This window comes from Mobula hypostoma, chromosome 4 (assembly GCF_963921235.1).
Source record: "Mobula hypostoma chromosome 4, sMobHyp1.1, whole genome shotgun sequence".
NCBI lineage: Eukaryota > Metazoa > Chordata > Chondrichthyes > Myliobatiformes > Myliobatidae > Mobula > Mobula hypostoma.
The window spans coordinates 49,719,899-49,734,546 of NC_086100.1; the positions used below are offsets into that span (position 1 = coordinate 49,719,899).

Consider the following 14,648-nt stretch of genomic DNA (forward strand, 5'->3'; position numbering starts at 1 on the left):
GAGACTGACAAAGAGAAGATGGCATTCATATGTTGACTTGAATTCTTTCAGCTTGAAAGGATGCCCCAGTTACTTTCCAGCATATCACGGAGAGGACTGGGGATATGAATTTGCTTGAGGTGCTGGTGTACCTGGATGATCTCATAGTGTTTGGGTCCACCCTGGAAGAGCAAGAGATGAGCCTATTGAAGGTGTTAGGCCACCTGAAAGCTGAAGGGTTAAAACTGTCACCGGACAAGTGTCAGTTCTGCAAGATGTCTGTCAACTGCATTGGGCACACTGTCTCATTGTATGGAGTATCTATGGATCTGTCAAAGATAGAGGTAGTGACTACATGGCAAAGGCCCAGGAATGTCTGTGCTCTAGGCTCATTCCTTGGATTCTGTGAGTACTATTGGAGGTTAGTGAAGACTACTTCAAAGTGAATCACCATTTGAATCAGATACTGTGCGGTTGTCCTTCCTTGGGAAGAAAGGGAGGAGGATGAAAGGAGAAGATGCAAAGTTTATCTTGGCCCTTTGGAGCCTTTTGGAGAGAGATAGAATGCAAAATGTGAAGAGACCTTTCAGTTGCCGAAGGAGCTGCTGACGAAAGCACCTGTGTTTGCTTTTTGCAAACCCCCAACTGCCACATGTATTGCATACAGATGCCAGTTGAGAGGGATCTGTATCAGGATCAGGCAAACATATATATATATATATTTGACTTGTATCCTGACCTCTGATCTCTGTCACAGGCCATCATTGGTTTGCAGCGCTGTCTACCTATGATTTCAGCCTGAAGTACCAGTCAGGGAGCCAGAACATTGATGCGGATGCACTGACCCATGTGCATAAAGGGCTAGAAATGGACAGAGTGTGGGAGAGTGTTCCTGCATCTGGAGTTAAAACAATTTGCCAATTTTCTGTCACAGGGAGATCAGAGGCAAGGCCTGTGCAGGTTAGAGCTGTGGATCATTCTGGTTGGACCATTCCACAGGCTTACTGCAACTTGACTGCTTTGAATACAACGCAGTTGCCTGTGTTGAGTCCTGGGAAAATGGCCGCTGCTTAGTGAGATGAAACTTGGATGGGTTTCATTTGATCAGCTGTTGCAAAAGGGTATATGGCCCAACTTATAAAGACGAAACAGCCTGCCATACCTCTTCTGCTGAGAGAATGGAATGAATTGGAGTTGAAGAACCAGGTTCTGTACTGGGTCACGTCATCTTCCAGACGGGCCTTGGTGTTCCCAGTTAGTTTCACCTGAGAAACATCAGAGAATTGTGTTGAAGCCACTTCATGATGATTCAAGTCATTTGGGGTTTGACAAGACCTATCAGAGCTCCACTTGACAAAGTATGGAGTAAGACATTTTTGTCATAGCTCCATCTTTCACAACTTACTTTCCACTGCTGGATTCGTTTCAAGTTTGAAGATTTATTAAACTTGCTGAAGGATTTGCGATTTAATTACGATGGCTGGAACTGAATTAAGAAGTGGCAAAACTCTTTCTGAACCTCAACAGAGAAATCAGAGGAAGTTTCTACTTCAGAAAGAATGCTATCTTTAATAGGAGCTATTACTGTGAAGATCGGTGCAGTGGATACCAAAATTGATAAATTGATGAAAGCTAATGAATTGCTTGAAAAAAACCATCCTCGCTGTTCAGGAATCTTTGAAGAATCTGGAAGATCGATATCAGACGCTTAAGCAGAGTACTCATAGAATTGAAAGGGAATTCGAGTTAATGAATCAAACTATTAAAGAGCAGGATTTGAAGATGTCTTTTATGGAAAAGAAAATTAATGAGACTACTTCAGAATTATCAAGAATTAAGAAGAAAACGATTGATTTGGAAAGCAGAAATTGTAGGATGAATCTACGTATACTGGATTTGCCTGAAAATACGGAAACTGGTGAGCCATTAAAGTTTTCTTCGAACATGTTATATTCACTCTTTAGTGACATTCTCGAAGCCTGTCCGATATTGGACAGAGCCCACCGAATTCGACGTCCTAAGCCTTCAACCGAAACTAAACCACGTCCTGTAATTCTGTGTTTGCATTATTTTACAACCAAATAAGCTATTCTTTGGAATGCAAGGAAAAGGGATAAGCTAATTTATAATGAAGTTAAGATTCGTATAGTTGAAGATTTTACCCCAGAGGATTATGCTGAAAGAATTAAATATTGGGAAGTGATGGCGGAACTTTTTAAAATTAACTGTCGCCCGTTGTTGTGTTATCAGGCTGGTCTGATGATTACTGCACCCAATGTTCATCTAAAACGGATTGACTCTCTAGAAGACGGTTGGAAATTTATAAAAGAGTTTGAGTCCACTTCGTAAGCAATTTGAAAAAGTTGATCCTTAGCTTGGAGTGGTTTGTAACGCCGTTGATGAAAGTCCACTCCACGTTTTATGAATGCCTAGACACAGACTTGGCTAACTCACTTAGATCTGTTGTTGTTTGCTTTAACAGTTAATGTAGCTTTGAATTTAATACATATATATTTACTTACTTTTTCTTTGATTTGTAAGTCTTTAATATTAGTTGTATATTAGTTGATTGGATTTATCCTTTTTTTCAATGCATGGCTGCATATATTAAATGGATGTAAGATGGCCGTTGTTAATTCGGTCTTAACTACTGTTAGACATAATATGAAAATATTTGGAATCTGTTTACTTCTTTATATATTCTTTGTTATGTCTTTTTGGTGGTGGTAACCTTTTACTTTGTAAACAGGAGCTGCCAGCTGGAGACAGGGGTTAAAGGTTATTAGAATAGCATGCCGTTCGCCTATTGGATGGTTTCTGGGGGATGAGTGGGTCTATTAGGTTAGTTTTTTTTTGACTGGGCAGTCCTGAGGGGTTTTTCTTTGTCAATCATTTTCCTTCTCTGTCTGATCAAGTCATGCTTCGCCCTTTCTTCCAATTTAGAATGCGCCTGCGCATTAGATTACTTTATAAAATTTTAAAATTAAACTTTAAATATGGATCTTATTAAAATTAATGTAATATCTTGGAATTTAAATGGTATGAACCAACCTATTAAGTGCAGAAAGATTTTTAAGAAATTAAAAACACTTCATGCAGATATTATTTTTGCGCAGGTGACTCATATCCGTAGGCATGTTGAAAATCGCTTTTTTAAATTTTGGAAGGGACCCTTATTTCATTCTTTATCAGTAAATAAAATAAGAGGGGTATCTATTTTTATTAATTCTAAAATCCCCTTTGTTCACTTTAATACTGTTACTGATTTAATTGGAAGATAGTTAATTGTCACTGGCTTGTTATGTGGACAAAAGGTGGCTTTGGTGTGTGTGTATGCACCTAATATAGTCTTGAATTTTTTAAGAAGCTATTTTCTGTATTGCCGAATTTAAATGAATTTAAGTTGATTATGAGTGGTGACTTTAACTGCTGTCTCAATCCGTCGCTCCCAGATAAAGCTGCGACTTGCATTAATTCTTTTTTATTAGAATACGGTCTGGTCGACATTTGGAGATTTAAATATCCTGAAGAAAAAGATTTTTCTTTTTTTCATATTTATGCCATAAATATTCAAGAATTGGTTATTTTTTGCTGGATATGTGATTGGTGCCCTCTGTTGTTGAGTGTGCCTATAATGTGATACCGTTGTCAGATCGTGCACCCATGAAACTAACTTTGGAGCTCTCTGATAATATTCAGATACCTCAGTGGAGATTTAATGTTTCATTGTTACAAGATTCAACTTCTGTAAATTTTATTAAAGAGCAAATTTCTCTGTTTTTTGAATTAAATACAACTGAGTGAATGTCAAATTTGGTTATTTGGGATGCGATGAAACCTTTTCTTAGAGGACAGATAATTTCATATTCGGTAGGTTCAAGAAGGAAAACTAAGGCGGAACTTTTAGTGATCACTAATAGGATTAAAGAAGTAGATAGACTTTATTCAGTAATGCCTAGTGAAGATCTCTTTAAAGAAAGGGTGGAACTCCAAGCACAACAAGTCAGGCAAATTATTAGCTGGTCAGTTAAAAGCAAATATGGCTAGAAGACAGATTCTGAAAATATGAAGACCTGATAGAACTGCAACGGTAGATCCTTATGAAATTAATAAGATATTTATGTATTTCTACTCTAATCTTTACGAGTCTGAATTTTCAGATAATATCACCCTTATGAATAGTTTTTTTGCAAAAAATTGAATACACCTAAAATCTCTATTCAAGATATGAATACATTAGATGCACCCATTAAACAAGAGGAAATAGCAAGGGCTATATCCTCTGTCCAATCAGCTAAGGCTCCGGGACTGGATGGATATACAGTGGAGTTTTATAAGACTTTTACTGATATACTTATACCTCATTTATGTTAAATTTTCACTGATTATATATCCTCTGGGACTCTCCCGAAAACTTTCTATGAAGCTTCAATCTCTTTAATTCTTAAAAAAGATAAAGATTTACCTGAATGTGCCTCTTATAGACCAATTTCTCTATTGAATGTGGCCAAGTGGTCAAGGCGTTCGTCTAGTTACATCAAGGTTGCTAGTTCAAGCCTCAGCTGTGGCAGCGTCTTTGTGCCCTTGAGCAAGGCACTTAATCACACATTGCTCTAGTCTGTGCGAGGATTGGCGCCCCACACAGACTTCCAATCTCCGCCTTGTAAGACATGAAAATGCCTGTCACAGGCCTCTCATGGTCGGAGTCGGTGTTTCCTCCCTCCCCTCTCTATTGAATGTGGATTTTAAAATTCTCTCTAAGATCTTGGGTAATAGACTTGAGAATATTTTACCTACTATTACAGTGGTATGCGAAAGTTTGGACACCCCTGGTCAAAATTTCTGTTACTGTGAATAGCTAAGCAAGTAAAAGATGAACTGATTTCCAAAAGATATAACGTTAAAGATGACACATTTCTTTAATGTTTTAAGCAAGAAAACTTTTTTATTTCCATCTTTTGTAGTTTCACAGTAACAAAAAAGGAAAAGGGCCCGAAGCAAAAGTTTGGGCACCCTGCATGGCCGTACTTAAGTAACACCCCCCTTTGGCAAGTATCACAGCTTGTAAACACTTTTTGTAGCCAACTAAGAGTCTTTCCATTCTTGTTTGGGGGATTTTAAAAATGTTAAGGATCTCTATACATATAATTTTTTCCTGTAATTGGCTGCACCAAACAAATGCTTTCTAAATGGTCACCTATGACATTATCATTAATAGATCCAATTAATGCTATTAAAATGATTGTTTTACCAAAATTCTTATATATATTTCAGGCAGTTCCTTCCTGTGTTCCTAAAAAGTTCTTTGGCAGAATAGATTCTATAATCTTATCTTATATTTGGAACAATAAAAATCCTAGATTGAGTAAACCCTTAGAGCAGAAATTTTAAAAAAAGATGGTGGTATGGCTTTGCCTAACTTTAGAATGTACTGTTGGGCAATTAATATTCGATATATTACTTTTTGGATTCACTATTCAGATATACATGAATGTCCTTCACGGTTGGATTTGGAGGAAAACTCGGTGAAAGGATTCTCCTTGGCCTCTTTACTGGGAGCTCCTCTTCCCTTTTTGTTTTCTAGTAACAAGCTAGTAGACAAGATTTTAATTGCATTATTAAACGTACATTAAGAATTTGGTTTCAGTTTCGTAGATTTTTTGAGTTAAATAATTTTATTCTTTCTAGTAATATTCATCTCAATTATTTTTAAACCATCAATTTTGGAAAAGGCCTTTTTAATTTGGAAAACCAAGGGAATAATAACTTTTTCAGATCTGTTTTTAGGGGACTGTTTAATGTCCTTTTTCTCAGTTAGTGGATAAATATGATTTATCTAATGTACACTTTTTTAGATACTTACAAATTAGGAATTTTTTATGTGGTTTGTTGCCAAGTTACCCTTCTACTTATCCACCTAATATGACAGACGCTCTCTTTCAGTTTAAACCATTTCAAGAAGGGTTGATAGCTATAATCTATAAACGGTTATTGAACTCATGAATGATATCTAATGATAAAATTAAATGCGCTTGGGAGTTGGAGTTTCGGAGTCATTTTCAGATAATCAGTGGAGTAAAGTTTTTCATTTGGTTAACAACTCATCTATTTGTGTCCGTCATTCCTTGATACAGTTCAAGGTAGTGCATCGGGCCTATATGTCAAAGGATAAACTAGCACATATTTTCTCCAATTTGTGACAGATGTAATACTGAGCTGGCCATTTTAACTCATATGTATTGGTCTTGTATAAAGCTAGATAACTTTTGGAGAGATGTTTTTAAAATACTATCAAAAGTCTTGGATCTGGATCTACAACCTAATTTGCTTAGGGCAATTTTTGGGATTATCCCATCAGAAGCAGGAAATATTTCTTGTTTCCGCTCGACCTATGATAGCCTTTTCGACTTTACTGGCTAGGAGAGCCATTTTATTGATGTGGAAGGATTCTAATCCACTTACAGTCTTTTATTGGCTCTCCTCCATTATATCCTGTTTAAGTTTAGAGAAAATAAGAAGTCGGACATTTGATACATCCTTTAAATTTGAGCAAATCTGGCGACCTTTTATCCAAAATTTTCATTTAATTTGATTTATCACTCTTCCAATCTTTTTTTTCGAAGTCTTTCTTTTTTTTTTGGTCATATCCTCAAAATGGACTGCCCAGTCCCCCTTTTTTTGGGGTTTTTTTTTTATATATAGTGTAGTGGGTTTTTTTCCTCTCCATTTAAAACTCAATGTTTTTTTCTTTCCTCTTCGTGAACTGATAAGAGGAGAATTGATGTTTTCATTTTTTAATTATATATTTCATACTAGCTTAACAATATGTATGATTTTGACAATGTCTGTTTTAATCTCGGTTTGTATTGTTATTGATAGATATATTTGAGATAATTCTCCTCTTGATTGTATTTATGTTCCTTTTAAATCAATAAAAAGATTAATAGAGAAAGACAAGACCTAAGATTGGTTCTACTGGCCCTGAATGAAGCCTGAGGTGGAAGAGGACTAAGTCATGCATTCAGTGTATTCGGAGGAAGACGTTGCTTATGAGAGCCACTCCTTTATCCCATTTGCAGAGTGTGGGGTCACGATCTAATATGTATGGATTTCCTCTCCATAGAGCCTGATTTCAGCAATGTGGCGAATGTTTTAGTTATTATTGATCACTGCACCAGATATGTTCAAGCCTTCCCTGCAAAGGATCAGAGGGTATCCACCATGGCCAGAGTGTTACGGGAAAAGTATTTCTTTCATTATGGCCTTCCCGGATGGATAGTTCGCGATCAGGGAAGGGATTTTGTGAGTAGGCTCATACATGAGTTACTGAGCATGCTTGAAGTCGAGAAGTCATGGAAGAGTTTTATCACCCTCAGAGTGATCCCCAGTCCAAGAGGTTCAACTGGAAATTGCTGGACATGATCAAAACCCTGCATATCAGCTAGAAGAACAAATAGAGTCAGCATATTGGGCATCTGGTCCACTGCTACAACTGTACACAAGATGAAGCTACTGGATACTGGCCATATTATTTGACGTTTGGGCACAAAGCAAGATTGCCTGTAGACCTCTGTTTTGGGATTGGTAGGGAAGACTTGCCACAGAAGATCTATCTTAAGTATGGGTCTGACATGAGGAGGGAATTGCAAAAGGCTTATGAACTAGCAGAGGTTTCTGCTACCAAGCAGAATCAAGAAAACAAGAGGAGATATGATCAAAAGATTAGGTTCTCCCAACTGGTGCCTGGAGACAGAGTTCTCATAAGGAATTTGGGGCTACCAGAGAAGTATAAGTTGGCTGATTGCCAGGTGGAGTGGAGATTCAGATGCCACATGTGCCAGTTTTTCGAATGAAGGCAGAAGGCGAGAATGGACCTGTCAGGATTCTCTTTCGGAACCACCTTTTGCCTCTAGGACAAGAGGTACGTGTTGACCCAGAGCCTGACGTGGACCCTACACCTGGTAGGATAACACTGCAGTGACTTGGGAGAGTGGAAAGACGGTCAGTGGAGAAACCTGAAGATTACCTAACCACTGAATGTTGTACAGACTCGGAGGATGAGGAAATGGGGTGTGGTATATGCTACCTTATGCAAACTCCCCAATAATTGATGAAGATTCCCGAACTTCCCCAGGCTGATGCTGATGTAGCGGGGGTGACTAGCAGTGGATAAGCAGGCTTGCAGCTGGATAATGAAAGGAAACTGGGCTCCAAAGTATTTGAGAATGAAGCTGAGCTTAGTCAAGTGACAGGGAGAACTGAGTTGCTGCAAGGCACGAGTAATGGACAGGGGGAGGCTTCTCCAAGTAGACAGGAAAGATCCCAAGTAGTGTTTGAGACTGAAGAAGTAGATGATGGGATAAGGAGGTCTCATGGAGTCAGGAAACCCCCAGATAGGCTGGCCTATATTGCATCAGGGGAACAGAGTGTTGCACCTATCCCCTAGTGAGATATATCCCTACCATTTACAATGGATTGGACATCCTGACATCACAACATTCCTTTGAAAACTGTCATGAAGGTATGACTGTTTTGTGGGGGGAGAATGTAACGCCCTGGTAAAGATATTGTTGCTAATCTTGTAGGGTATTTCGGGTAATAATTTTCTGTAGAAACAGTGTGTTTGGGTTACTGTTAAAGATAAAGGATGCTTAGGAATGTTGCATCATCCAATCAGGAGGGTGGAACTGGGAGAAGGTTCTAGAGAATGCTGGGGAAAAGGTTTTGTGATGGAAACTGAGGTGGGTCAAGGTCTTTTTTGGTGGGAGATGGAGAGGGAAGAAGCTCGAGAGAACTGGCTGTAGGATTCAATCCGATGGCGCCCAAGGGGGGAATTCTACCGGGGATTGATGAATATGAGTTGCCACCGTGAGTACATTGGACACATCGGCTTTTGGAAGGTTGAAGCTTCAACCTGTGCATATTTGACTGTTCAATTATAATGGGTCATTTTTGTTTTTACTTTCTTTTGTTTAATAACTCTTTGGTTAAGTTAACATTCATAAATATACATTCTTTATAATTGTATGAGGTGTACGACCTGTTATTTCTAGCAGACAGGCAATTGCAAGGGGCAGCAGATTACACAGTATTCACACAAACTGGTGTTTGGGTGGGTGAGACATCCAAACTTCACAGGTTTGGCGGGATCCAAGTCATATCTACCCTAGAGGTATGGAGTCTGGGAAAGGTGGTTTTCTCTCCACTGAGTCTGGAGGGGCTAACGAGCCGCATCTCTAAAGACAGCCAGTAAAAAGTGGTTTCACTAGATTGGGAAGTTCACACTTCAATATTCATTTATTTATAAGTTGAATCAGATGGAAAGTTTGGAGAGGTAAGTAACTTTCTGAAACAACCTACAAAATTGTTTCCTATGATTTTTGTTTTTCTTAGTTTGTACCTTTTGTCACAGATCTCTAGCGAATGAGGAAGTAAGATTAAATCAGTGATGCATGGAAAATTTAATATTTTCAATTTGTCATTACACATATAGAAACAGTTCAGCAAGTCATGAAGAAATCCCATATCCAAAATAGAGAATAGTATGCCCATGTGTCAGCTGTGGAATCAAATCCTAATTTGGTCAGATTTCAAATATTAATTGATGTAAGAGTTAGCTGAATTATCCAGTTAGGACAGGATGCAATGTCAATATTGAACTTAAACACAAAATATTCTACATTTCTATTAGAATTTCCAAAGTTGCCTTCTCTGTGTGGTGGATTGATGAATGGAAGTGCATAATTGAGTTTTCCATGCCTCAACAGATTTTCTACAGGACTAGTATATGATCAGTTATGGCAGTCTGAGATTAATATTGTGGCATAGGTCTTGTAAGCATATACCCCTGAATTAAAAGCCCTTAGGCTTATTGTTTAGCAGAGGTCCAAGTTCAGTAGATCTCTTGTAGCATTTCATTGCTGAATTAGATTTTACAGTAATAAATGAATTATACATCCTTTCATGAATTGTAAACTAGGAAGGGATCTATTTAATTAATTGTGGGGCTCTCGGGTGTGTTGAGGAGCAGGGTGACCTTGGGCAAGTTCTCTGGATCTCTGAGTATGGCAACTCAAGTGGGTGGTGTGATACAGAGGGCATTCTTGCCTTCATCCAAAGGTGTTTGGAGAGGGGCATAGTTTAAATGAGGGCAGTTGTGGAGGAGATTTGTGAATGTTTCCTGAGATGGGTAAATCTTAGTTGAGGCATTGGTTGGTGGGTTTTGTTTATTTTGCTTGGATCTGTGGAAGCTGAGAGGGGTCTGATAAAAGTATACAGATGAGACTTGTGGATAGAGTGAAGACATTTCATGGCAGAGGTGAGAAGTTTGGGTTGGGAGCTTTTTTCCCAGAGGATGTTTGCAGCCTGGGGTGTGTTGACTGATACATAGATCACTACCTTGTTGCCTTAGTAGTGTATAGAAATAATCTGTGGGAATGTTCGCCCACTAGGGACATTTAGGGATTGAGTGTGATATGGCAATAATGGAAAGAATGCTGAAGAGATTCACCAGGATATTGCCTGGAATGAAGTACTGTAGTTAAAAGAAGATGATGAATAGGCTGGAATATTTTTATTCCAGGCACTAGAATCATTAGACATGGAAGGTTGTGGCGCATGTGCTAGTGATTGAGATTGGTGCTAGGATCTTTGCTGTTTGTAGTGTATAAATCAAGTGCATGAGAATGTAGGGAGTCTGAGAAGTAAGTCTGCAGATGACATGCAAGTGGTGGAGTCATTACAAAGGCCATATGAGCATATTTTAACACACAAAAGTTATTGGAATGGTAGTGTTTAATCCAGACAAATGTGAGTCAATTCACTTTGGGAATGCAGATTCTGGTAGGATATGCAGACATAATGGTAAGGGTCTTGGGGGCATTGATGTACAGGAGACCTAGCGGGTGCAAGTTCACAGCATGTTAAAAGTGGAAACACAAGTGTATAAGGTCTTGAACAAGGCATTTGGCATGCTTGCTTTCATAGCCCATAGCACTGAGTGTAAGAATTGCCACATCTAGTGGCAATCACAGAAGATCTAGCAGTGCTGCTTCAAGAATACCATTTTAATAACATAAGAGGGAAAACAACATTAAAGGATGGGATACAGCTTGGCCTTGATTGAGATATGTAAGTAAGTTTGACATAAGGGTGATACTGTAAGTCATTAAAACTCACTCCATCTTTTTAGAAACACTGAGTCTTATGGATCTTTCCCACCTTTTCCTTTTTATTTACATGATTTTTATCATTTATAAGTTGTAATAATAAGTTTCATTAGGCAAGATGATTGTAAATGGAGAGGGTATTCTGATTCATAAATGCTCTTTTGATGTCTGTTTAGTTGCAAAAGTCTTGAGTGAAGGAGAAGGTACACTATGATGGAAATAATACTCTAGAGCAAAATCTTCAATATAGTTTTGTAGTGAAGATGGTGAATATTGTTTGTGAATGAACAAAGCATCCAGTGGACAAAAACATTCAAAACTTTTGTAGTTACTAGGAATATTTAATTTGGTTACATTGCAGGATCTCTAGACTAATTTTCTTAGGAGTGAGATGCATTAGAAATGTGAATGGCGGATTCCGGTTAATGGGGCCACATCAAAACCAGCATATTTTGGCCCAATTAGCTGAAGTTCCATGGAAATAGTCAAAAAAGTATATAAAAAAATACAAATTACCATTTAACTGAGTACCAAATTATTCCCGCTGCTGCCTGTAAAGAGTTTATATATTCTCCCTATGACTGCGTGGGTTTTCTCAGGGTGTTCCAGTTTCCTCTCACAGTCTAAAGATACACTAGTTTGTAAGTCAATTGGTCATTATAAGTTGTCCTGTGATTAGGCTAGGATTAAATCGGGGGATTGCTGGGCAGCACAACTTGAAGGGCCAGAAGGGCCTGTCCCGTGCTGCACCTCAACAAATAAATAAATACAGACAAATTAGAGTGCTACTAATGCGGTGGTGGTGATTATTACATCCAACAATGACAGGAAACTGCATGGGACAGTTTTTAAAGTGGAAAAGCCATTGCAGTGAGGCAGTTCCACTCGATCTCAGAGGTCTGGGTCCAGTGGTTTGAGTGGTGTCACAGTTGGGGCCTTCCCTGGTTGTAATGGTTTTGTCTGTGCCTTGTCATGCACATTGTGCATTGTAGAACTGCCTTTCTAGTTGTTGGATCTCTGTAGATCTCATCCGCCCAGTCTGCTGGAGCTGACTTCGCAATACTGCAATAGTACTATAAAACTGTGTATTAGTTCCTAATAGTTAATGATGGAGGAATTCATTCAGTGTACATTGCCATGTTCTTTTGGTTGACTGTAAATGAACAAAATTAGCGCAGACACCTAGTGCAGATAATAGTTTGCTTTAATACAACGCTTTTGGCAATTGCATCCTCCAAATCCTAATTTTCATTGTAACATTCAAGATGATTATCAACACCTTCAAATTCTTCATGGTTTCTATCGTGTTGAAGTAGTGAAATTTATTTCATCTTCACTCCTGGCTGTTTCTGGCATCACCAAGCTGAATGATTGAAACTCCAGTGAGCAAGATAGTTCTGAATTGTCTTATCAACTATCAGTGACAAAAACTACTACTTTTTGAACATGAACTCACTCAACTTGCACTATTTTAAAAACTGTGCTCTCCAAGCACAGTGTGCTGTCTAATGGCCACACAACTACACATGACTGATGCTAGTTGGTCATCCTATCCCAATTAAGAGGTAAAGGGAATAATGGCTATTTTCTCAATTGGTTTTTGTTTTTCTTAGAGTTGTCCCAAATAAGCAGCTCCCCCGATTAACCAATGGGCCAATTAACTAGAAGCCACTGTATTTGAATGATTTGTACTTTTGTTAGTCTTCAACATTGGTTTCTTTATATTCCCAGTGTAACTGCTAAATGACAATTGGATGTCATGTTGTGGTTTATGTAATATGCTTTACATATACATTTTAAAATACTTGCATTTGCACAGCTGAATCCAGTTTTGCTCAAAAAACTAGGCAACTTCCAGAAACACATGATTTATTTCAATCAGAATTCTGAATGCAGAAGCATTCTTATTTTAGGTGCAATTTGCTCAATGGATAATTTGGCTCGGAAAGCTTCAACTGTAACAATATAATTTTGAACTCTTGTATTGGCGTCTGTCAGTCCTAAAATAACATCAACTTGTGCTATACTTTAAGAAGTGGGGTTTTTGCAATGCTATATAGCAGGAGAGACTGAAGAGAATTGAATCCATTTGAACAATCATTGATGCTGGAGGCATTTAGATATAGTTCAGAGTTTTATTTTACAGCAGTGATCCATTAGGGTAGTCTGGAGCTGCAGGACCACAAGTAATTATTGCAGCTGCAGGAGTAGCACTCAGGGTGAGTGTGGGCAGTAAGCGTATTTTACCCTGTGCTTCCGGTTTATAACCTGAATATTTAATCAGTTTCCCAATACTTGTACTGAGGTTATTCTTGTATTATTTGTATGTATTTGAGATCTGCAGCATTTGAAGAATTTTGCTTTTGAATAAAAAAAATTAGCATAATTGGATTTAACTTTAGAAAGTGAAGAGTGTTACTAAACTAATGCAGTCAGAAAGTGACTGTAGATTAATTGGTGGTTATGCAATATGTATGTGAAGGTATGGTAATTTAGAGATTGCAGAGGAAATTATCGAAGTATTAAACCAATGAAAACCGCAGAAACTTGAGTGGTGCAGATAGGAAGTGCATGCAAACATATAATACAGGTATTTAATTTTATTCTTTTGTTCAGCCCAAGACACAAAGATAGAGTCTGCCTTTGAATCTCCAATGTGTCAACAGTCATATCAGCATACAACTTTGTCCCAGACACTGCAGCCTTTTACTATCCAGCCTCTGCTTTCAAAGCGATCCCAGAACCTTCAGTCAATCTCGCCTGCAATGATGCCACCATCCTCACAAATGTTACCTACAAAGATGTTTAAACCATCTCAGTCAGAGAATGATCTTTTATCACAAGAAAAAGCACCATCTTTTGATGCAGACCAAGATCCTGTTTTAGCAGATCTCTGTAGACCACTACATTGTAAACTGTGCAATGTGTCTCTCAATTCAACTCAGCAAGCACAGGCACATTACCAGGTAAGTAGGCCAACAATGAACTGAATGTGCATCTGTGAATATATTTATACTCTATTGAACTATTGAAATAACCAGGGGTGATTTTGTTTTCTTGCTTTCAGGTGAAATAAGACGAGGGTATAATTATTGAGCAATCATCATTTTAAAAACGAACACTGCTTTTGTTTTCATAATACTTTGTATATTAGGCTAGATTCAGATGTAAAATTGATGACGCTAACAGTTGCAACCATTGTTAAAGAATAAGTAGAATACCAGACCTTAGTGATCGTACATGTGCAATTATATGCATAAAACCAGAAAATTTCTGCCAAATTGCTCTTCCCAGTATTGGGAACACACCCTATGTACTGAGAAGGTAATTACTACAAAAAGTGACTTGAATTATTGTTTGAAAGTTAATGAGCATAGTTCAATTTTTGTCAACTTTATTTACTTTGTCCCTTAATTTCCGAATTTTTCTCCTGCTGCTATCTGACATGTGTGCTTGCCCATGAGCACACACATACACACTCTTGTTCAAATGGTATTATAT

The 14,648-nt window shown here is 38.1% G+C and overlaps 1 protein-coding gene across 1 annotated transcript in view; it reads left to right on the plus strand.

Moving 5' to 3' along the window:
* zmat3 (zinc finger, matrin-type 3) overlaps nt 1–14,648 on the plus strand; it is a 100,970-nt gene that overhangs the window by 30,507 nt on the left and 55,815 nt on the right. Inside the window, exon 2 of the mRNA XM_063047286.1 lies at nt 13,764–14,113. Coding sequence (XP_062903356.1) covers nt 13,764–14,113 — 350 coding nt within the window. The remainder of the gene's footprint in view (nt 1–13,763; nt 14,114–14,648) is intronic.